Genomic DNA, 26,628 nt, shown 5'->3' on the forward strand with positions numbered 1-26,628 from the left:
AACATAAATACTTGTTCAAGATGCTTATTACAACATTTGTTAAATCACACATTAAAAGTCAGACAAGAAACAACTTTTTGAATGAGTTTTTTGCATTTAGACACTATGCACAGTGAAAAACTACATATCTGAAACGGAATGTCAATTTCTCAATCAAAAACTTAAGAGATAAAAGCTGATGCAAACAATATATTTGACAGATACTGATGAACTGCCAAAAAGGAATGTAACAAACAATGCAAAACCCAGCATGATTCAAGATCCCCCAAACTCAAGAGGAATTAGTCTGGGAGACATGCAGCTCCATTCCCCAAGCAGAATAATATCAATATGAATGAGAAGTGGGGAAGCAGAGAAAGGAGAAATCAATGGCCTGTCATTTAATTACAATGTAATAGGCTTCAGAATACTTAATGGAAATGTCACTTTGACCCAATGGAACAGCTAGTGCATTTTAGTTTAATGTGCTTCTCCATCAAATAAGCTCCATGTCCTATGCATGCTGCCACTATCATATACTAACTGTAAAAGTTGATTAATAAATTGCCAGAAAATTACTATTAAATTCATTTCATAAGCAAACACACTGTACAATATAAGTTGTATTGTTTTATGTAAACCTTTAAAATTTAACATAGGTTCAGATGCTACAAACGACTACATAGCAATAGCACTGGAGCTGAAAATGATGGTAAGAGTAGACACAGGCTATTCCACAAACCTGGTGGAAATAAGTAATAAAAACACACACACACACACACATACATACATACACACACACGAATTTAAATAAATATTTAATAAAATCTTCATTTAAATATCATGTATAATACTAAAATCCTAACATTGAATTTCTTTTGATGAGGCATATTAAATACAGGCTTATTGTTCTCAAAGATAGAAGATTAAAATATTTATATTTTATAAATCTTCAGATGAAATAGCTCAAAATTTAAGTTCATAATATCAAAGGTTCAGATTCTTTAAAATTTTAAAAAGTTATATTCCATAAGATTATACAATATTTTTTAAATGTCTACTTTGTAACTATAAAATGCATACAACTATTCTTAAACTTCATCTACTACATATTTTTAGATAGAAATGTTAACACTCCAAAAATTTACACACCCAAAAATATATTTGATAATTTATTTTTAATGTCTATAGCCATTGGCACACTCTGGTATAATCTTCTGAACACTATTATTATATTATTATTGTTGTTGTTGTTGATGCCTTTAATAATATATCATTTTCTAGAATAAAAATAGTCTGAGTACTTTTACAATGATCTTTTAAAAACTAGCCCTTTTCATTAGAGATGCTCTAGTTTTTAATATTGTAACAAAAAAAGCCAAAATAATTAAGTGAAGTGACTGAGAAAACACGGCACATTTAATAAATTTCAAGCACCTCAAAATTTCTCCTGCCCTCATCTGAAAAATTAATTGCAACTATTACCAACATTTTCCCTCTCTTTACAAAGTTCAATAAATAAGTAAAAACACCTGCTAAGCTTTTAAAGGTAACTACTTTTTTACCCTGCTGTAACATTTGGCTGAAAACAACTTGCAAAGAGAAAAAAACCCTTAGACAAACTTCTTATATTTCAAAGGAACTTGTAAAAGAGAATCTGCTGACATATTAGATCCTTTTCGCATTACCGAAAAGCTTTTCTTTTAAGAACAATTGTGGTAAAGAGACATTTGGCTCCTAGGAAATTCCCAAAGGGTCAACCATATGCATCCTTCCATGGCACCTTCACAGTGCTGCTTTCTAGATTCATGTCTCAAAAATAGCTTTCATCATTTACTTGTGTGTCAGTCAATATGATTTATGGACTGCATTCAACAAAGTCAAAGCATATAGAATGAGAAATATGACTACAATCTGCTAATTTGTTTTGTATTGAGCCACTTAAGAGTCAAAGACCTGATGTCAGACTGAGACCAGTAACACAATTAACCAGCCGGTGACAGATTCATCCATCCTCCCTGCCAGGCTGTGCCAATCAAAGACAGCATGAGGCGACATTTGGTGAAATCAGTAAGAAAACTCATTCTCTAAGTAACCTATGTGAGACCTTGATTGACATTTTTTGAATTTAGTTTGTGGAACACAGCCACTCTTTACCCAATAGTCCTTCACTGCAAGCTGTGAAATAAGGCTTTTAATGCCAATCACAGGAACAATAAACCACAAACCACCAACCCTCAGCTTAAAAGGAATTAAGAAAACACATCTGTTTGTATGTCAAGACAAATTTTCAAAATAATTTACTATCATAGATTAGGCTAAAGATACTCTGTTTCCTGTGAAATATCATAAAATAACAAGGTAAAAACACAACATAGTTTATTATATTATGGCTCAAAACTGGTTTGTTTTCAAAGTAATGTTTTCATAGATCTACTCTAAAATAATTGTAAGAGAAATGTAGAATACTTAAAAACTAATTTGGGCCATTTAAATTTTCATTTGAAGTTTTCATTTGTGTCTCACCATATTCTTATTTCAAAGATCTATTTAAAAAGGTTTGATTTCAACAGTGATTTTTTGAAAGCACTTTCCAATGCCGCTTTCACTCTCTCAAGTACATTTAATGTTAAAATGTGCTCTTGAAATCACATTCTTTCTGTATTGGTCTACTCTTCCTTAATGAACCCAGGAGAGTCCATTTTTCTTTATTTATATTCCCTCAAAAGGTTAACTTTGTACAATAAACTACTTTTTTACTTAAGGAAAAAATACACAGACTCAAATATATTGTACATTATATTATTCTTTACATTGATAAAAAGTTTTATTTAAAAAGTCTAACTCTTGTCAAAAAAAAAAGGAAAATCAAAATAAAATCATGGTCAATTTGGATATTATACCTAACACTGATAAGTGACTTCATTAATTCTGATTCTGTATGGCTTTTTAAAGTTATCTAAATTCACGCAGTAAAATATTGTCATTTTATACAAACTCACTATCATCATTTACTACATAAATTTCACTTATGAGACTATGAAATAGTCTTTTTCAGAAGCAAAACAAGGGAAGTAGTTTAAAGAATTAAATTTTTATTTAATTCATTAATGAAGTAATTAATAAATTAATAAATTAATGAATTTAATTTCATTTCAGCATGTGTATTTTAAAAGGCTATAAATTGTAACTCTCTCTTTAGGAGAGAGCCTTTTAAAAAAAATACTGAAAGAATGAGGTATTTCATCAGATGGAAATACTAAAATTAAAAATTAAAAAGTTAATTGAAATATTTAAAAAGATGTATAGTTGAAAAACAGGTATTTTAATTCAAGAAATCTGTTATTCTTCCATTTTATATAAGAATCACTAATCTAGAGTTTTACTATATGAAACATCTTGTTCAAACGTAAATACTGTTATGAAATCAGGAAAAAGATACCTAAAACATAGAATATGAAACTTTCCCCAAGATTATTTCACAAATGCATAAGAATTTCTCTACCTAGTAAGATCAGTTTTAATTCATTTTCTGGCTGAACACTGTACATAACACTGAAATGTCTGATTCTCAGTAATACAGAATAGACATGTTATAAAGGTTTAAATATCAAGATGAATTCCCTTAGCGAGGTTAAATAACATTAATACTACCTTGAAGACAATTTTTTTTTTTTTTTGAGACAGAGTCTCACTCTTTCACCTAGGCTGGAGTGCAATGGCACAATCTCGGCTCACCGCAACCTCCATCGCCCAGGTTTATGCAATTCTCCTGCCTCAGCCTCCTGAGTATCTGGGATTACAGGCATCTGCCATCATGCCCAGCTAATTTTTGTGTTTTTGTAGAGACAGGGTTTCACCATGTTGGCCAGGCTGGTCTCGCCTGAAGACGAATTTTTGAAATTATGCTCTAAAATTCATAGATCTATCAAAATATACTCATTTTAACAGCCACAACATTCCCCCAAATACCTCTTTACACTCTATATTCCTCTTATACTCTATTTCTATCTGTCTCTAACTACTTCCAGCCCTGAAAGAATGAATTGGGACATCAGTTAACCACAATCCCACAGTCAACTATAAATTCCCATTCTCCCCTCTCAGGTTGTTCTCCTTCCAACAATCACCAATCACAAGGGTATGAGACAGTAACAGAAATGTCTACTCTTAAGACACACACACACACACACACACACACACACACACATATACAGACAGAGAGAGAGAGAAATAGAACATGATCATCTTAAAGTTGAAAAATTTTTTCCTGAACTGGGACAACCTCAGGACTGCATAATATATGGCATTTTTTATTTCCCTCAAAACTTCCTCTATCCCAATCATAGGGCTCATCAAACTTTGGCAGTCTTTTTTTTTTAAAAAAAAAAAAAACAATCTTTTGAGCATGGCCTTAGAAGGCATGCAGTATCCAAATTTTTAGCTTTCTACAAGTATCACTGCTTCTGCCATGGCAGTCCCATGATATTGCCAAACTCACTCTAACTTTTTTTTTTTTTTTTTTTTTGAGATGGAGTCTCACTCTGTCACCCAGGCTGGAGAGCAGTGGCACCATCTCGGCTCACTGCAAGCTCCGCCTCCCAGGTTTATGCAATTCTCCTGCCTCAGCCTCCCGAGTAGCTGTGACTACAGGCGCGAGGCACCATGCCCGGCTAATGTTTGTATTTTTGGTAGGGATGGGGTGTCACCATATTGGCCAGGCTGATCTCAAACTCCTGACCTCATAATCCGCCCACCTTAGCCTCCCAAAGTGTTGGGATTACAGGCGTGAGCCACCACGTCTGGCCAGACTCTGCCTTGGGGGGAAAAAAAAAGTTTCCAGAATCATTAACGGGTTAGACAACAGAAGTGGTTTACATATAATCATTAATTAGTCAACTGGACAAATGTCACTCAAGCAAACTGGCTCCCCTTTCATACACGTAGGTGGAAGACTATTATAAACAGCCATATATAAAAACATAGCACAAAGTAGGCCTTTGTCACTCATGAATTTGTATTTAGGTTTCAATTCTTGATATTGACTCTCAGAGTCCAGTACAAGTAGAACTTCATTTGCTGAGGCACACATTTGAATAACATGTTCTGTGAAACGGGTTATGATGGGGGAAAAATGACTCAGAGACTGAGTGCAGTCAAAGTCTCAGCCTCCCTGGGGTTGGGGGAGGGAGAGCATTGGGATAAACAGATAATGCATGCTGGGCTTAATACCTAGGTGATAAGTTGACAGGGGCAGTAAACCACCATGGCACATGTTTATTTATATAACAAACCTGCACATCCTGCACATGTATCCTGGAACTTAAAATTTTTTTAAAAACTCATAAAAACAAAGTCTCAACCTTCCTCCCACAATGTGGCTTTGCTTTCTTCTGTTAGTTAATGTGAATGAAGTAACTCTCATTAAGATCTACAGCTTCAATTGCATTTTATAACATTTTCTGAAAGTAATTATATGGCATAGCAGTATTTTCAAATTTGGGGATTCTCAAAGTTTTGATGTTTACTCATCCTGAATGATAAGGGTTTACTGAATTTTCACTAGCCCAAGCCTTAGATCGTGGAAATGGGGTTGCAGTAAATACTAACAGTCATTTCTAGTTGATGGAATACCTGGGATGGGATTTTTAAAAAGTAAAGGGAATATATCAAGAGAAGGGAAGATACATATTCAAACAAAACAAAACCCATAAAAAGTGGGAAGGGGCAATCAAGATAAACTACTTTTTTTTTTTTTTTTTTTTCTAGAAACAACCTTGCACATGGCATTTAACAATACTCTGAGAGTGAATAATGTATCCTACAGACATTTACATTAAGCCTTTGCCAATTGCTCCCCTCTTGCTTCCAAAGAATTGAAAGAGGTTTTTAATCTCAACACTACCAGCTACCACACTGACTTACATAAGAGACAGAAAGATATAAAACAACATGACAGCTTTCCTACAGCACCTAAAGTCTCCTCAGTGAAAGAAGAGGAAATGATTAAAAGTTTGTTGCCCACCTTCTGAACTACTTCCCTATATGTAATATTAGTCTGAATATGCTCCTTTGGTGGGACCTTAACTCTGCAAAGTCTAATCTCCATACTTTTCGCATTATAGTATCTTGCATACGTATTTATAAGTATATGTCAGCATCTTGGCCTGTTGGTTTTCTGTTATTTCTACCTGACTTGCAAATACCTTGTAAATATGAATGCACCAACACTGTTATACTTCTCTCATTAGCTCCACCCTGACCTTTCTCTATTACTGTTCCCTCCATAGAGGGAAGAAAAAAAGAAAAATAGAGGCTCCTTGGCATCACCAGTTCTTGGCCTGCACCAGAAACTTCTAACTCCAACATCATGCTCTACCGTCTCCTTGCTCCTCAGAGATCTGGCCTTCTTTTTGCTGTCTTTTTCTGCTCACAATAAAAGGTAATTTCAACTCAATCTTTCCCCACACCTTTTAGTCCCTTTTCTTCTTCCCCCATTTCAACTTCTGCCCACTTAACCCAGGGGTGGAAAGCATCTTCTATTTTTTTCTATCATGGAAAACAGATTAAAGGGGGAAGGTATCAGTTGGCTTCCTACAACTCTGTCACTTCTATCTACAAAAAGTCAAGTTTCTTTCTTTCTTTTTCTTTTTTCTTAGACAGGGGTCTTACCCTATCACTTAGGCTAGAGTGCAGTGGCACAAACGTGGCTCACTGCAGCCTCAACCTCCTGGGTTCCAGCAATCCTCTCATGTCAGTCTCCCCAGTATCTGAGACCACAGGCGTGCACCACCACATCTGGCTAATATTTCTATTTTTTTGTATAGACAGGGTCTCACCATGTTGCCCAGGCTGGTCTCAAACTCCTGGGCTCAAGCAATCCTCCCACCTTGGCCTCCCAAAGTGCTGGGATTACAGGCATGAGCCACCATGCTGGTCCTCAAGTAACTTTATAAACATGAATTCTCTATTGTTATCTTGTAGTAAAACCACCACACGCTACACTTTCATTTGTTTTTTGTACTGAATCTTCCTGTTCAAGATGGTACTTTGCTCATAAAGCCTGGACCAATGATTTAGTCTATTTCATCTATAGTTCTGTTAAAGAGTGAAGTTATAAGAGACATATACATGTGTGTATATATATGCATATGTACATAGGTACACTAATACAGTATATATACATATATTTAGTCTATAGACAAAGAAGAGTCCATTTTAATTATTTCCATTTATACTCATCTTAGCTGTTACTTACAGGTGAGGTCTAGCAGTTTTTTCCTAATCCACCAGCTTCCTACTAAAACTTTCATGTTGTTTCCTTTTAAAAGCCCTTTCATTACTACTACTTCCAACTAAGTCCTGACCAAGAGCAATTTGAAATATTGTTTTCTGCAATGTTTGACATCAGGAAAATATTTAAGTATGCTATGCTATATACAAACTTAAGACTTACAATTTATGAAATTAAATTTCTCACCAAGATTAGTCAGCATTTGGCTAACAGACAACTTAGTAAATGTCTAAAAGGATTAAAGTTACAAATATAAATATGTTCATGTTCAACTAAGAAGCAAGAATTTAAAAAATTAACATCTAGTAGTGAAAATCAATTGTTTTATAACATTAAGAAAAAGCTTAATAAGAATAAAAATTCTATTTCTTTTTTTATTTTTTATTTTTATTTTTGAGATGGAGTCTTGCTCTGTCACCCAGGCTGGAGTGCAGTGGCGCGATCTCGGCTCACTGCGAGCTCCGCCTCCCAGGTTCACACCACTCTCCTGCCTCAGCCTCCCAAGTAGCTGGGACTACAGGTGCCTGCCACCACGCCTGGTTAATTTTTTGTATTTTTAGTAGAGACAGGGTTTCACCATGTTACCCAGGATGGTCTCGATCTCCTGACCTCATGATCCGCCCACTTTGACCTCACAAAGTGCTGAGATTACAGGCACGAGCCACCATGCCTGGCCTAAAAATTGTATTTCAAAGAGTGGACCTTGACTATTTACAACTTTTTCAAACATTTTTTCTCAAAGTTTTTTTTAACTCTCTCCAATACAGAGATATATTAGATTGTCAATATTTTGTTCATGATGATTTTTGTATACTTGGAATTAACTCGTAACAATGGATATAATATAAAAATGAATATCAAAATATGTCATAGAAATACCACTTTCATTTCCACAGAAATAACTACAACATAAAGAACTTTTTGAAAATACTGGATGTTCAAGTGCCAAACTTTCAAAATCTCTAATGCAAATTTATCTAAAACTGATCCCAAAATCTGCCCCTGCCTCCTTAAATTGACAATAACAATTTGAGTTTTTGGATGGCATGGTCAGTTTTACTTCTGAATATCACTTCTGTATTTTGAATTACATGGTTCATCAGCAGGAAATCTGTTAGCAAGCTTAATAAGTACTCAATGATTATTATATTGAGTAAAAAGGGCAAATGAAAGCCTAAAGGCCTGTGTCTTCAATAGGACAAAATATTTCTCCCTAACATTGGGAATTTGCAACAGTTATTCTGGTGCTAAAGGGTCTTTTGTTTTAATCACTACTAAATTTACAGTTGAGTCTAGAGAGTTGTGGTTTTAGTTACTGTATTTTTCCTTCATGGAGGTGTACAAGAAATGAGTAAAGGATACATACGAATATTTCTAATCAGTACTGATATCATCTTTACTAAATAACTATTATATAGATACTTTCCAAGTTTCTGCCTGAGAATAATAGATTGCACCTTCACTTCAAAACTAGAAAGTATTCTCTATTTGACAAATTTCAATATGAAAACTGATTTTCAGGCAGTATAACTTTTATACTCTTTATACAGACAAGAAAATGACCTTCATGCTGTCCATTTCTTCACTATTTCTTTCATGTTTACTTAAAAAGCACTTATAAAGCAACTACTTTGTGTAAGACACTGTGTTAAGTGCTACTGAATATATAAAGATGAATAGATGTAGTTCCTGACATAAGAGGTGTAAGTTCTACAATAAGGAAAAGAAGGCAAGTCTACAAACAGCAGTAGTATAACATATAAACAGGGCCATAAAAGCAAGACAAAGTATCCACATGTAGTCAAGTGGAATCAGCAAAGGCTTTGTGAAAGAGGTGGCATTAGAATGTCTTTGGGAAGAGATCCAGGATTTTTACAGTTATAAATAAAGCTAAGGCAGAAAATCGAAGATAGATCCAAGACACAATGAATATGCCAGTTTGGATGCACATGTTTAGTAATGGTCAGAAATGTGTGTGTGTGTGTTTTTTGTAGAGATGGGGTTTCGTCATGTCAGCCAGTGATCTTGAACTCCTGGCCACAAGTGATCCACCCACCTCAGCCTCCCAATGTGTTGGGATTACAGGCATGAGCCACCATGTTCAGCCTCAGAAATATATGTGGAAAGAGGCTGAGATCATTTTCTTTTTGCTAGCCTGTGGAATTTCTACTTAATTCAATAGATAATCAAGAATCCCTAATGTTTCTGAATAGGGAAATAAAATTAGACTGTGCTTCAGAAAGAATAATCTAGCACTGGTATATAGGATGGACTGAAGTAAGGAGACCCTGTTGGTACAGACCAATTAGAAGACAATTACAATAATCAAAACTTGAACGTCAGTAACAGGAATAAGAACAGAAAGAAGAAGATATAGGTTAGGAACATTTACATTTCAAATGCTAGATAACATTTTGTTTTTCCCTAAGATGAATTTTCAATATTTATACATTCAAAGAATAATTGTTAGTTCTTATTCTGTCAAGAGCTCACAAGGTGAAAGAGACAAACAAATATGGAAAAAAAGCAAAATATGATAAAGCCATAAAAAAGGTAAGAGCTAAGGCATTTCAGAAGAGCAATACTGGGCTGGGGTGAGAAAGAAATACCTGCACTGGGTCATGAATCACACTGGGTCATGCACTGGGTTAGACTTCTACGAGTGCAGTTTGGGATCAAGGTGGTAGAGAAAAAGCATTCAGGAAAAGCATAAACCATCTTTGAAACAAGTAACGATAACAACTAATATTTTCTGAGTATTTATTATATGCCAAGCACTTTTCTAAACATTTTGGGTATACTATTTAATTTAACCTCACAAAAATCTGTAGGGTATATGTTGTCATATACCTCATTTTACAGATGAGGAAAGACCACAGAGAAGTTTCCAAATGCACCTTAATATTAAGATGCATTTGAGGTGAGCGCAGTGCTTTTACAAACTAGTCTCAGAGAATCTTGACTGTTTCACAAACAACTAATATTACCTTCAAATTTAGGTTTCCACAAAACAAGGATGTTGCCAAAGTAATTAGCCTTTAATTTAAATACCTAAGCAGAGAAAAATAAGCCTGCAGGAAGTTCATTATTTTCTAATTTACATGCTAGCTTTAGTTTGTATCTACTTACCGACATGGCTGTGTGATCACTGTTGTTAGTCTGAGAAAGGAGTCACAAGGCAATCAAATAAAAAAAGAAAATGTATTCTAGTAACAGCAGAATCAGTGTTTAAAGTAGCAAAAGGGAATATACTCTAAAACAAGCAAGTTCATTCTGTGTGTGCTGCTAATTTAGAGGCATTCATCTATCACATAAATGTGACCATCATTTTTTATTTTGAAGATTTAGGCATGCGTTTTTACATCCATACTTATCAGACAAATCCTCCTCCAAACTTTTGTCTCTCTCATCAAGTTGTCTAGTCAGAATTAAAATACCAAGAGCTTTAGCAGTTACGTCTACTGAATAAGTAAATTTAGAACACATCAGTTCTTTGACAAGGTTCTGTACTATACAGCAGTGATTCTCAAACATTAAGCAAAAAATGCAACTTCTTAAGCTTCAAAAATTTTAGTTCAGTTAGGTCTAAGGCCAAGCACTGGAATCTAAATATTTAACAAGAAGCTCTTTCCGCAGATGATTTTAATACAGAAAGAAATGTCAATTTCTTCACAAACGACAAAATTATAGAGAATATATGATTCTGAAGATGTTTAGGATAAGTCTGCTTCTTCACATAATCTGCTAATATAGCTTAAATAAATTACTCAAGGAAAGATGGCACACTAAATTATTTTACAGCTAATTATTTAAATGTTTTGTCTCCCTCAAGGAGTGAATAGCAAGCCAAAGTAAAAACTGAATCACTGGTCTCAATTTAAATACATATATGCCCCTGTTGTAGTTCTGTACTAATTATAAAGTACTGGCTTATTCCTTAAAAACATTAAGCATTAAACATTAATTCTGTAAAATAACAAGAATTAATTAAAATATCCTTAAAGTCTATTTAATTTTTTTAATTACCTAATTTACTTTTCAAATTTTAATAATAAAATATATGGTATTTAAGTACTTTTTTTAAAAGATATTTACCCAGACATATGGATTTAACTTTATTATATTAGGTCAATGAAACTCAGAATTTATGTATTAGTGGAAGTTGAACTTCTGGTATGGCCTAGACTGAAGGTCCCCCTCCATATCGGAAGCTGCCCTCTTCACCAAATACACAACGAGTAAAGGAGAAACCACAAGCAGAAACGGACGAAGCAGATACTCACTAGCCAGGCTGGTCAACCTAATTAACCCTAGTAGGCAGTGAGACAGCAGTTGTGTTAACCAGACAAAGAACGCTTCTGGAAGACTGGACTAGACCCTAGATAAACACTAACTTTTTTCTAGATTAACTTCGAATAAATCTTATTTGCATTAGCAAAATTATCCCACCATCATAGTTATTTTATTCAACTATATTTTCCATAATCTTTCAAAGTGTATATAAAGATGTCTTAGGAGATATAAAGGCCACAAAGTTAACGTGAAATTCAGATAAAATTTAGTAACCTAGTCAATAAAAGTCTGTCAACAACATTCAACATATAACTACTATGTATGTCACAGGATGTGATAATGAAAGTATCATAGTTCACAATATATCATTTTTACATGAATTAAATTCAATAAATCACATCAACATTATTCAATGCCATTATAAATTTTTAAAAATTAACATTCAAATAAGAAAATCCAATTTTTAAGGATATATATACACAATATATGGTTATATTTTCATTTGATAGGGAAAACACATAAATGTATTCAAAGCTGCCTACACCATAATTTAAAAACCTCAATCCTTGTATTTTTCAATTCTTTTCAGTGTCACATAAAATAAAGGGTTATTAAAGCCATGATTGTACTGTTGACTATTACCTTTTTCCTTTATAGTTTTCAATCATGTAAAAGGCCATCTGAACCCATATACTTAGAAAAAAGTGTGAACCAAAAAATAAAGGGCAGAAAAGTACGGAGCTAAAAGAGGACATGAGGTGTCACAATAAATAAATCAACATTCGGATTGAAACGTTACATTTGTCTGAAAGAATGATGCTTAGAAACATACAATATTATATACAGGGACTTTAGAGATGATCTAATCTTCTAGGAGAAGGAAACAAGTTGTTCAGAATCAAGATGGTAGACTAAGTTAATGTGTTTGCTTCTCATCCATCCTGAGATACAAGTAAAATAAAAAGCATAGAACTGCAAAAAAGAATAAAGTGTTTTCAACAGCAGAAAAAATGAAGGTGTAGGTGGGAATTCATCAAGGGATGCTTTCTACAAGACAGAAAGCAGATGAAACAGAGAACAGAAAGCCACTGCCCATTATATGCTAACAAAGAAGTAGTACAGTAGAGTTTGGAACCAGCTATGCATTAGAAGTCCAGAGCTGCAGGTATCAAAGAGGATAAAAATGAGAAATGGGATGGAAAATGGAAAGTTACTGAAGATTTCTGAAACAATTGTACCAATGATCCCCCACCCAGAGGGCCCAGGCAATTTCCCTAATGAAAGAATATTTTGGAGAGAGCTGAGGCTCCTGTTGTAGGGAGAAGTAAAGGGGAGCATAGGAGAGCAGAGGGGGATGGGGCAAAAGGAGGAAGAGGGAGAAGAAGGGAATACATTCTCATGTTTCTTAGAATTCAGCGTTTTTGTTTTGTTTTGTGTTGTTGTTTTTTTTGTTTGTTTGTTTTTTTGTTTTTTTTTTTTTTTGTTTTTTTTTGAGACTAGGTATTGCTCTGTTGCCCAGGCTGGAGTGCAGTGGTGCAATCACGGCTCACTGCAGCCTAGACTTCCTGGGCTCAAGTGATCCTCCCACCTTAACCTCCCAAGTAGCTGGGACTACAGATGTGTGCCACCACACCCGGCTGACTTTTTGTAATTTTTATAGAGACAGAGTTTCACCATGTTGCCCAGGCTGAAGAACTCAAATTTTAAAACAGATACTAAAACCTGTATGCCAGAAGACAATGGAGAAATGCAATGAAAGTCATCAGAGAAAAAGCTAATCAACCTATAATTATATAATCAGCCAAACTATCAATCAAGCATGAAGACAGAAGACATTTTCTAATATGCAAGGACTTAAATAGTATACTTTCCTTTTGTGGGAAAGTTATTAAATTTACTGAAGTTTTATGGGAATTCAGCAAAACTGACTGGTAAAGTAATTAAAACAAAAACAAAAACAAAAAAAAACAAGAAGCCTGGGATTCCAAGAAACAGTTCCTAACACAGGACAGCAAGGAACAAAAGTCCCAGGGTAACAGCTATGCCCCAATTCTAGACAGCAACTGGTACAGGTTAGGGACAAATACCTCTTAAAAGAGGCCTCCTGGAAAGAAGACAATTTCACACAATGGAAGGAAAGGAAATCGGAACACTCAATATGATGAAGGTACAATATTCACTTATCAAAAAGGAAAAAAATTATGTTTTAAATATTAAGCCAACTAAAATGTGTATAATTTCATTAAATAATGGAGTATAATTTTAAAAAATCTATTTGGTCATGATGCTAGAATTATTCTCCTTCAAGTGCCCAGAACTTGGATACTGGATCCAAAAATGAAAGGAAAATAAAAAAAATCCAAGCATACTATGCTTTCTGTAAAGGGAACAATATGAGCATAATCATAACAAACACCAGTACTGTTTACTGGTGTTTAGCTTGGAAAGCCAGCCTAGGAGAAAGGATAGATTTGATTGTGGTTATCAAACAGAATGTACATACTAATACCCTGAATAAGATAAAAATAATAGTATAGCTATAAGAAGAGAACAGATGGAAGAACTGATGGAGCAAAGGAGAGGGAGGCTAACTCCTGTATTTCAAATAGAAGGGAATTAAGATACTGATTAAAGTAGAGAGAACCAGAAATAGAGGTACAGTATAACTATTTTATATAAACAAATAGGCTTGGCGCAGTGGCTCGTGCCTGTAATCCTATCACTTTGGGAGGCCAATGTGGGTGGATCACTTGACACCAGGAGTTCAAGACCAGCCTGGCCAAAACAGCGAAACCCCGTCTCTACTAAACATATAAAAATTAGTAGGGCATGGTGGCTCATGCCTGTAATTCCAGCTACTCAGGAGGCTGGAGCTCAAGAATAACTTGAACTCAGAAGGAGGAAATTGCAGTGAGCCGAGATCCCTCACGCCAATACACTACAGCCTGGGCAACACAGGAGACTCTGTCTCAACAAAAAGAAGGAGAAGAAGAAGAAAGAAATAGAAGAAATTTAAAAATGTAACAATCAATAGTTTAAAAAAGGGGAAAGGAAAAGTTGCTACGTGTACTTTTGTACTTCACAGGATCACTAGATATTCCCTGTTTTTTATTAAGATAACCACCAGAAGAAATAAAACCAAATAGTGAAAAATAGCAGTCTAGAAGACTGGGAGTGGAAGTGGGGAAAGGGAAAGGAGAGGAGCTATTTTCCATTCCAAACTCTTTTGGACTACTTATCACACCATTTATGTGTATTAACTAGAATGAAAGCAAAACAGAACGACCTTTATTTTTAGCTTTATGAAATAAAATAGACATTAGCAAATTAATCCAGAGGCTAAATAATTTGTCTGCTTTCACAACTGCAGTTAATCGGAAGAATCAGACCTAAAACCCAAATCTCAAAAATTTCAAGATAGTGCTGAATTCTCAGAAAGAATTCTTAAGGAGAGAATGATTTTAAAAGTTAGGTACTATCCATTTCTATCCAAATAATGTACCTTTATTTGTTCTGGAGCACATATTTGTTTCTCAATTAAAGAAAGCATATTATGTTCTAAAATCGTTAATGGAAACTAAAAATGCAAATTAAAAATTTAGTAACATCAGATACATTTAGTGGGAAAATAATTTACAAAGGATACTAAATTGGCACGTCAGTAAAACACTACAGCCCAAAGCAAACAATTAAACCAAGGAAAAAAACTCTTCAAAGGAAATACCTGAAAAGAGAAACACCTTAAAAGGGACAGATGGATAAGTAGATGCTGTTTAAATCGAGTAACACTTGTACATTTCCCCATCTTGAAAGAAGTTCCTACTATAATATTTTTAAATCTTATTATTGAGCATATACTGTGCTTGATTTCTTTTTTTTTTTTTTTTTTTTTTTTTTTTGAGACGGAGTCTCGCTCTGTCGCCCAGACTGGAGTGCAGTGGCCGGATCTCAGCTCACTGCAAGCTCCGCCTCCCGGGTTTACGCTATTCTCCTGCCTCAGCCTCCCGAGTAGCTGGGACTACAGGCGCCAGCCACCTCGCCCGGCTAGTTTTTTTTTGTATTTTTTAGTAGAGACGGGGTTTCGCCGTGTTAGCCAGGATGGTCTCGATCTCCTGACCTCGTGATCCGCCCGTCTCGGCCTCCCAAAGTGCTAGGATTTCTTGAGTTAATAAAAACAAAACAATTTTTCTCTGACAGCATGATTTTAAATGTTATGCTTTATTTAGTGGTGTGCTAGTAAATATGTAACAATGATTCTCTGGGCAAAAAGCCTTAATTTGTACCCTTTTATAAAAAGAATGGTCTAACCACTCCTACCATGGCTACCAATGTGATGCCACTGAAGGCACAGCTGGAAAGAAGTGTGCACAATTGGATCTTGGAATATGTATTTCCCAACATGATCTTGAGGCCATTTACTATTAGTAGGAAGGCATTTCTAATCTCAGAGTAAAAGATATTCAGAGGAATAATCCTGTTAAAGATGTTTTTTTAATGGACAGCTTTTTAGGCATCTAATATCTGATGTGAGATTTTCTTGAAAAATACCCCAAATTACCACGTAATTAGAAAACCATATGCCAACAGTAAATTCGTATTATTACCAAAGATCATGTCTGTTTTTTTGTTTGTTTGTTTGTTTTGAGACAGAGTCTCGCTCTGTCACCCAGGCTGGAGTGCAGTGGTGTAATCTTGGCTCACTGCAACCTCTGCCTCCCAGGTTCAAGTGATTCTCCTGCCTCAGCCTCCTGAGTAGCTGGGATTATAGGCATGTGCCACCATGCCCAGCTAATTTTTATATTTTTAGTACAGACGGGGTTTCACCATGTTGGTCAGGCTGGTCTCGAACTCCTGATCTCGTGATCTGCCCAACTTGGCCTCCCAAAGTGTTGGGATTACAGGCGTGAGCCACCGTGCCCAGCCGATCATGTTTTTTTTAAAAATTGTCCATCATACCACTTCCATTAATGCAGAAAATCAAAAGTTAAGCATATTTGAAGGCAAAGGAAAAGATATCTTTCTGGGAATAAATGCTTTGATATTTAAAATTCAAACTAGAACCAGATGTATTTACTAATTTAATATCCCTAGAGTAGTAGCAAAATTAAGCAAAGAAGATTACATTATAGTTAAAGACGAAACAATGAAGAGTTTCCAGAAAGGAAGAAATATGAACAAAATGATCATTCCAGATCTTTTATTTACTTCTAACATAAAAGACAACCATTTGTTAGTATAAATATTTAGATAAATTGGGTACCTTTAGTGATGAACACATGTGAAGACATTTTAAAAACTCATTGTCATTTACAAGTCTCCCCAATGGACAGTAAATCAATAAGCTATCCTCATTAAAATGAATACACAATTAACATTTATAAAGGAAGAAAATGTTAGTTGTTATTTCTAGAAACAGACCAGTACTGGGTGGTTAGGCAGTAAGTTCACAGTAAAACGTTACTGAGTTGCATTTGGCAGTCATGAAGAACAACAAGGTATGTCCAAGCTGCTCAACAACTTATTCTACTTATATTCATGTCAGTGGTGAATGAATGTTTAATGTTTTTTAAAATTCTTCTGGTTTAAATTTTCTAGCTAATATAAAATCTTGTTTAAAAAACAAAGCTTGTTTATAAATTCACTTTAGAATAGTGTCATAAATGCATAGAAAAAGAGAACCTGAAGAATACTTGCCAAAATGTTAACAGTGATGATTTTTATTTTTATTTTGTAAGACAGAGTCTTGCTCTGTCGCCCAGGCTGGAGTGCAATGGCGCGATCTAGGCTCACTGCAACCTCTGCCTCCCAGCTTCAAGCAATTCTCCTGCCTCAGCCTCCCAAGTAGCTGGAATTACAGGTGCCCGCCACCATGCCCAGTTAAAACAATGATGATCTTTTAACAAGATAAAGGTGATTTTTGTCCCCTTCTCTATACTTGGCTATATTTTCTAATTGTCAGAAAAAAATTATTAGAAAGAAGAGAAACTTACACATTTAAAATATTGAAAATTGGCATGATTTCCAAGGGTACTAATTTAGAGATAAAATTGTACTTACATATTAATCAGACCTCATTGGCATTAGCTAGTATCTGACTGTTAGCAACTGTAAGCACTGCAACTCAAGCTATAATAATGATTCAAATATGCCTTACAATGAATGCCTTTCATAATAAAGAACATTTTCAAATGGCTGTATAATGCAAAGTCATAAGGATGAAACCTAATATCAAGTTTAAAACACAGGCATAAATACAACAAGAAAAAAAGTTAAAAAAAGTGTCATTACACAATCAAACTAATACTATAAAGGATTTTAAAATTGTAACAAGGGAAGAAAGGAGAATAAAAGACCAAACTAACATTTATTAACAGTACCCACTTTTTGCCAAGTACCCTACCAGACAACTTTTCTACATACTATTTTCATTCATTTTATGACAGTCCTATGGGAAAAATGGATTATGCTCATTTTGCAGAAGGGAAGAGGCTCAGAGAGATTGAGCAACTTGCCAGGATCCCATAGCAAGTAAATTACAAACCTAAAGTTCAAATATAAGTATTTCTAACTCTACAGCCCATCTATGCTCATTGTCAAGCACTCAGACCTCTAGAAATAATAAAAGATAAACATTCCTCACGGGAGTTTGCCCTTTTATTATTCTAATTGAAGATAATATATTTAGCAGAGAAGCTTAACATTTTGGGTAACGGGAAAATATTTGTTATTTCTATCAATACTATTTAGCTTGCTGTTAATTCCTGTAGCCAGAAGAGAGTCTGCCTTCTCAGCTAGAGCACAGAAAAATGCAGATGAATCGGTATTTTAATCTGAAGGCAAGGTGAGGGGAATTTTTTTTTTTTTTTTTTTTTTGAGACAGGGTCTCCCTCTGCTGCCCAGGCTGGAGTGCAGTGGCATGATCTTGGCTCACTGAAGCCTCCGCCTCCTGGGCTCAAGCAGTCCTGCCTTAGCCTCCCAATAGGCTAATCTTTTAATTTTTTGTAGAGACGAGGTTCACTATATTGCCCAGGCTGTTCTCCAACTCCTGGGCTCAAGAGACCTTCCTGCCTCGGCCTCCCAAAGTGTTGGGATTACCGATGTGAGTCACCACAGCCAGTAAGGGAAGTAATCAATTCTCTCACTCATCTAACCTTGGAGACAAGAGGTGTTTAAAGTGAACATTATTCGGGTTATTGTGGTTTTCCAAATCCTACAGGTTTCCACTGCTACCGCAGTCTGTGAAAATGACAGAGTACTTTCCCTAGACTCCATCAAAACCATCATTATCTATTAATCTGTACTGTTCTCATGTCCCGTGAGCAGAGAACAAAATTTCATTGGATAGATCATAACTTTTCTGGAACAAATGGAACTTTTCACTGGGCAATGGTGGTCGGCAATTGCACATCATGACAATCTTTGATTAAGAAAACATTCAGATTAGCCAGGCATGGTGGCCCGCATCTGTAGTCCCAGATACTTGGGAGGCTGAGGCAGGAGAATCACTTGAACCTCAAGGTGGGGGCTGCAGTGAGCCAAGATTGCACCATTGCACTCCAGCCTGGGCGACAGAGCAAGACTTCACTGGAGGGGAGGGGAGTCCTTTTGGCAGGGGACTGACAGAAACTAAATACTCAGTGAAACTAAGGGTGGAGCTTTTAAGCTGAAAGTGTTCAATCTTAGGTAACTTTCAGGGTTAGGGGGTGAGAGAGTCACCTCTATCCCAGAAAATCTCCAAATTTTTGCACTATTGGCCAATATTTGCACTATTTGATAGAGTGGCCCTTAGTTTCTCAGCTTCCATTGACTCTAACATACTCCATTGTTCCTGAACACTACCAAAACCAAAGACAGGGCATGGGGCCCAAACCAGAACCACTACTTAACTCACGTCTGTAAGTAGGATGGCTTGTTCTGCTTAAGCAGACTGATTTGCGGTTAAATGTGATAAGCTTTGTCTGAAGCTTCTTTGAGGGATAAAGAAGTCCAGAATTGGCCCTTTACCCTATTTGGGTCCAAGAATAACCTTAAACCAAGAAATCATTTTCAACTTAAAACATTCAAATAAAAATGGTAGCTTAACATAATGCCATACTTCATCTAGAAAAATAATAGATTTAATGCCTCTGCCTCTTCTCTTTGCTTAAAACAATCCAGTTGAATTTTTAATACAATTTCAGGATTTCAGAAAATATACAAAGCCACAATATAATGACTCTATTGATTCTAAAATTTACCATAGTCAATAATTTACTATTTTTGCTTGAAGATTATGCTTTTAGTTCATTCTTGAATAACAATATACTGTTTTTAGGACCATTTTTCTCTTTTTTTTTTTTTTGAGACAGGTCTCACTCTGTCATCCAAGCTGGAGCACAGTAGCATGATTACAGCATCTCAAGTAGCCAAGACTAAAGGTACACGCCACCATGCCCAGTTAATTTTTGTATTTTCTGTAGACATTGGGTTTCACCATGTTGCACAGACTAGTCTCGAACTCCCAGGCTCAAGCGGTCCTCCCATCTTGGCCTCCCAAAGTGCTGGGATTACAGGTGTGAGCCAATGCACCCAGTCCACTTTTCTTTTTTCTTAGATGTAAACTATTATTTTCTTTTTATATGGTTATGCCTTGTATTTATAGTTGAATTTATTGGTCTACATTGTATAAAACTTTATTTCCTTTATAGAAAAATCTATGTTAGATGACATAAAAGTCCAAAATGGCATATGAAGACTCAGTTAAAGTCATACAAAATGTCATAATAGATAGATGAGTGATCTAGTTAGATCAGGAGTCTATTTCTCTCAATGTCACCAGAATATGTCTTATGAAAAAGCAGGATTTCCTCTAGGATGTCAGCCTAGAAGGTGACCTTGGAAGGTGAGACATTTACCCCAAACATATCTAACATATAATATCTCTTAATCCTATTCCATTTATGTACAAAATTCCTACCCATCACCTCAAAGCAATACATGACACAGATATTAAAACATAAAACTCTGTGTGTGTGTGTGTGTGTGTGTGTGTGTGTGTGTGTGTCAGCAAGCTTGTGCATGTGTTTGTTCTTGGGGATTGCTTTTGGCTAGAAGCATGGAGATTTACACTGACAAGGTGAATTCAAATTAATTTAACAATTATTTAGTATAAACTATATAAAAAACACTTCTATAAAAATTCATTGATATAAAAATTAACTGTATTTACAGATTGCCTTTTTCAGTTCAAAGACAGCATTTGGGAATACAGTATCATCCCTGGGTAAGCTTCTAAAATTCTCTGGCCCAGATCCATGATGACGATCTCTTTAAAATAGTCTTCCATTAATTTTTCTTAGCAACACCTTCCCTTAACTTCGCCAATTGGTTCTCTGAAGCAGTTTCTGATGGGGAAAGACTAAAGGATGAGGAAAATTACCTTTCCCCCCCCCGATTCCAAGCAGAGAGAGGGTGGCTGGGGGCAGCTGTGTAGGTTCCAGATTAACCCATTTAAGCCTAGCATTCCATTATTGGAACGCTAAGCTGGTGGAAGTTATTTATATCACACTGCTCAAAGTCATCTCCAAGGTCTGATTTTTCACACAAAATAATTTGCAACCTCCAGCATAAATGGGTTAAACACTTTATTCTTGTGTTCAGCTATATCGTATCATAAGATTAAAAGGTTGATAAAATGTCTTCCTATATTTTTTGTATAAAACTATTGCATTCATGTTTTAACAGTTTTATTATTTCTGGATATACCTAACAAGAGTATGTTCATCCCACCATATCTTTAGTCTTTGCAGTCCTCATCTGAAGAATCCAACATTTCAGCTTCTTTATACCCAAATGTCCTTGCTGTATCTTTTTTTTTTTTAACGTTTCATCAACCAACTGTCCAAAATGTAGATGTGCTATGACTACGTGCCAGGATAGAACAATGCTTCAGTTTTGCTTTTATTCTCTTGGCTCAAAAACAGCCAGTAATTTCTTGGTCCTTTCTAACTGGAAAAGTCATTAATTATGTTGACTCTACGAAAATTATTTCTATTAGAGATTATTTCCATTTAAGTCTGTATTGTCAGTTTCAGGGTTTTGCCTTGGCTTTGGCGGAAACAGAGTTACAGTTATTTTGGTTAAAAATAAAATAAATCAAAATTTCAAGCAATTTGGCTAAGTTATAATTCCTTGCAAATGGATTTATAATAATGGAAAAAGAAACATGCACTCCAGGAAGTTGGCTTAAGCAAGTAAACCTCAAACTAAATTCTAAAATATACTTTTTAGTAAGCAAACATAAAACAATTTTTGAAATTTTTTATACTTACAGGCAAATGAGTAAACACTTGAAAGATGCTTCTCAAAAAATTTATAAGGTCCATTAAATAACCACTAGCTCTTCCATCTGGCTCAGACATTGTCCAGTCATAATCAGCAAGCTGAACAAATTCATCAATTTTTTGATTCAGTTTGGTATATATTTCTCCTTCTGCTGCATGTCGAGCATCCTGACAAGGGACAAAATAACAACAAAAGATAAGAAACAGATAATAAAACAAGTGTTCTTACAATTCTAGATATTATTTTACATTTACCTTCGGTTAAATATTTTAGTCATTTATTCAAAGTCCAGGAAAACTGTTGTTGTTGTTGTTGTTGTTGTTGTTGTTGTTGTTTTCCGGCAGTACTCTATTTATTTGACTGGATATCGCATCTTTTCTTAGTTCCTTTCCAATCTATCACCTTTTTTTGTCTTTATGTGATAGAATACTTTATGAGATATTAATTCCTGACTTGTTCTTACAACTCTAAGAGGACCCTTAGAAGAAACAGAAGTGGAAAAACAAAAGTTGCCAAGAACACAGAAGACTACCTCTTTCTAACCCCGATTCACTGAGAGCAATTCAGTTGGACTATCACAGAAGAAATGGAATATCTGCCAGTGCTTTGAGTTTAAGAACGGGTGGAGGCAGAAGAGAAAGAGATGGAGATAGTTAATTTCTCTGAGGAGAAAGAAACAACAGGAGTGATGCCAGCAAAAATAGCAGAGGGAGGATCTCCAAACATTTTCTCATTCATAGAAGTAACCAGAAAACTTATCAAAAATTATAAAAATCAACCTTTTCAGAACTCTGAAAATTACCTCAAAACTTGCAGAAATACAGGTATCATTTATTCAAGAAAAACAGCTGAATATTGGTAGAAAAATTAGCTTTGTAGCATTTTAATATGCCCTATTTCCATTATTCTTCCTCTGTTCCAGCTCTACAGTACTCTCGAAAGACAACATTCTAAAACTCTGGTGGAAACCTAGAGCTTGCCAGCCATCAAAGCAGACAGAACAGAACTGCAGAACCTTCAAAGCCACATTCTCAGAGAATTATCATTATTTGACCTATCTGGTGGTTCCCTGGAAGACTCCATACCTGTTTACAGGGATGTCTTTATTTGACCTGAATCAGGACTGCCTAGTACAAAAAGCCTTTTCCCCAGGGGGCAGTTATCAAAAACAGTAAGAGGCAGTAAGTTTAACATGGAGGATGCCTGACATGGTAGGTAACAGCTGGGACAAACAATAGGTCAACCAAAGGGCTTAAAAGGAAAAATTGGGAAATAAAATGTCCACAGATGACTTTGAAAAGCTCTACCAGATTCCTGGGAATCTAAAAGGCCACATACATAAATAGGGCTGTGTACACACTTGGGAAAGACCTAAGAAGGCTCTAAGCTCTCATTTATGGCTGACCTTGAAGCTCTGTGCAAGACAGAAATAATACAAGGTAGTGACAGGAGAAAAGGAAATTCTAGGCAGCAGTTTTATGTGATTAGCCAAAGGAAACTGTTGAAATAGCTGCAGAAGCTATGGGCTGATAAGACCCCGAAAAGCAGGGTGTAAACCATGCTAAGACTGACTAGACTCAACATGGTGCTAGATTTAACCTGTTTCACCCAGGACTCAATGTACACTCATAACATACTCAATCACATACCCACCAGTGCCATGACAGTTTTAGGAACACTCATATTTGATGTAAAAATGGGTGGCACCACAATTCCAAAAAAATTCCATCTTTTTCCGGGAATCATCATGAATATTTCATCCCTTGGTTAAAGAAACTCATAAAGGTAGCAGCCCCACTCCCCCTTGCGTATGACTCACTCACTCTCTCTCTCAAGTGTGCCTGCACTCCCCTTTCTTGAATGTGTATTTTGTTTTGCAATTAAGTCTCCATACTTTCACTATTTTCTGATTCATCCTTGAATTCCTTCTCACAACAGTGTCAAGAGCCTGGACACTGGCTGGGATTGAGGTCCCAGCAGCATTTGGGGACCTCCCCCAGCCCACTGGTATCATGTGCAAGCAGCAAGTAAAAGCCAAAGCAGAATTACTAACTTCCTATCTCAGTGTTTAAGACATACCCCATCATGCACACAGAGCCCTTTGGCAAAGACTAGGGGACTCACAGGTTCCAGGCTTTTAAGCAAATCTGTATCCAATCACTAGCTGACCACTAAGCTAACCAAGCAAAGACTTCAATGGCCACATATGACAAAGAACACAGACTTACAGACTTAATTCAGAAAGGTCACAAAACAAACAACAAATGGGAGAAACAACAAACCCTTGGGAGAGGAGAGAACTTCCAAAGTTGCCATCTTATATTATTTTAAATGTCCAGTTATCAACAAAAAAAATGACAAGTTACGCAAAGAAACAAAATATGACCCATACACAGGAAAAAAAGCAACCAACAGAAACTGTGAGGCAGCTCAGATGTTGAACTTATAGGACAAAAATTTAAGAACAAAAGGAAACCATATCTAAAGAACTAAAAGAAAATTATGAGAATACATCAACAAATGGGGAATACAAATATAAATTATTAAAAAGTACAATAAGTGACGCCTGTAATCCCAGCACTTTGGGAGACCGAGGCAGGCGGACTACCTGAGGTCAAGATTTCGAGACCAGCCTAGCCAACATGGTGAAACCCCATCTCTACTAAAAATACAAAAAAATTAGCCAGACGTGGCAGTGGGTGCCTGTAATCCCAGCTACTCGGGAGGCTGAGGCAGAAGAATCACTTGAACCTGGGAGGCGGAGGTTACCGCCACTGCACTGCAGCCTGGGTGACAGAGTGAGACTTCATCTCAAAAAAAGAAAAAAAAAAAGTACAAGAAGTGAAGTGAAAAAAAAAAATCACTAGGCCAGGCACAGTGGCTCACGCCTGTAATCCCAGCACTTTGGGAGGCTGAGGCAGGTGGATCATGAGGTCAGGAGATGGAGACCATTCTGGCTAACACGGTGAAACCCCATCTCTACTAAAAATACAAAAAAATTAGCCAGGTGTGCGCCTGTAGTCCCAGCTACTCGGGAGGCTGAGGCAGGAGAATGGCGTGAACCCAGGAGGTGGAGCTTGCAGTGAGACAAGATTGAGCCACTCCACTCCAGCCTGGGCAATAGAGCTAGACTCCATCTCAAAAAAAAAAAAAAAAAAGAAAAAGAAAAAAGAAAAAAAAATCGCTAAAGGAGTTCAACAGCAGATTTGAGCAGGCAGAAAAAACAGAAGACTTGATCCACAATATAAATCAACTGGATCTAACAGACATCTATTGAACGCTCCACTCAACAAGAGCAGACCACACATTATTCTGAGGTGTATAATCAAAATGTACCATTTCCACATTTTAACACTTCTTTGGCTTCCTCTCCAATTTTCACACTAACCACTTACTACTCACTGCCATGGTGGGCTGGGGAAAACCAACTATTGACAGACATCTTTCTATCTGTATGCCTGGTTTCACAGCAGGATTAGAATAAGAATTCCAAGATTATTTCTTCTCTCCCCGTTCAGTGGTCCAACACAAAGCTGACATTAAGGAGAGGCATTGAGTTCAACACAGCCTCCCCTCAAATACAGAAAAAAGTTAAAATAAACATTACTTTAGATAAAACAGATATTTAAGATAAGTTAATGTTAATGATAATGAATTGAAATTTTAATGAAGCACTATTAAATATGGTAGTAGCAAGATGAGCTCTGACTCAAAATAGTTACTTATACAGTCATCCTCTGGTAAGAGACCGGCTCCAGGATCTCCCTCGGATACCAAAATCTGCAGATGCTGAAGTCCTTTATATAAGATGGTGTGGTATTTGCATATAATCTACATACATCCTCCTGTATACTTTAAATAATCTCTTGATTACTTATAACACCTAATACAATGTAAATGCTATGTAAATAGTTGTCACACTGTATTGTTTAGGGTATAATGACAAGAAAAAGAAGTCTGTACATGTTCAGTACAGATGCACCACGCATCTTTTCTTCCAAATATTTTTGATCCATGATAGGCTGAATCCAAGAGGTGGAACCCATGGATATGGAAAGAAGGCAGGAAGGGTGTGTCTGTTTTCATTCACTGATGTATCCCTAGCACTGAGAACAATGCTTGGCACATAGTAAGCAGTAGATGAGCACTTGTTAAATGAATAAAGGAAATCACCCCTGTCTTGAAAAAAGTTTATAATCTAGTTGAGGATAGAAAATCCAGATAAGGATAGAAAATACAATAATTGCCCACACGCAGTGGCTCACACCTGTAATCCCAACTCTTTGGGAGGCTGAGGCGAGTGGATCACCTGATGTCAGAAGTTCGAGACCAGCATGGCCAACATAGTGAAACCCCGTCTCTACTAAAAATACAAAAATTAGCCAGGCTTGGTGGTGCACACCTATAATCCCAGCAACTCAGAAGGCTGAGGCATGAGAATTGCTTGAACCCAGGAGGCAGAGGTTGCAGTGAGCTGAGATCGCACCACTGCACTCCAGCCTGGGCAATAGAGTGAGACTCCATCTCAAAAAAATAAATAAATAAAAATAAAAGAATGAAAATACAATAATCATAGAATGAATAAATATGCACAAATGAATACTAACTACACGTATAGTAAAAGTATGCCAAATAAGAAGAGATCATGTTGGCTAGAAAGAGGGTTTCATGGAGGAAAAGCAACGTGGTGATATGGAAAAATAGGACTCTAGAAGAAGTATTTATGTGGTGGCTGTTCC

General features: G+C 36.1%; 1 protein-coding gene across 2 annotated transcripts in view; it reads right to left on the reverse strand.

Moving 5' to 3' along the window:
• Positions 1-26,628, reverse strand: part of EXOC6 (exocyst complex component 6) — a 218,817-nt gene that overhangs the window by 65,449 nt on the left and 126,740 nt on the right. For both annotated transcript variants that reach the window (XM_011988477.1, XM_011988476.1), the window contains one exon: positions 21,877-22,056. In XM_011988477.1, coding sequence (XP_011843867.1) covers positions 21,877-22,056 — 180 coding nt within the window. The remainder of the gene's footprint in view (positions 1-21,876; positions 22,057-26,628) is intronic.

Source organism: Mandrillus leucophaeus, unplaced genomic scaffold, assembly GCF_000951045.1.
Source record: "Mandrillus leucophaeus isolate KB7577 unplaced genomic scaffold, Mleu.le_1.0 Scaffold331, whole genome shotgun sequence".
Classification (NCBI taxonomy): Eukaryota; Metazoa; Chordata; class Mammalia; order Primates; family Cercopithecidae; genus Mandrillus; species Mandrillus leucophaeus.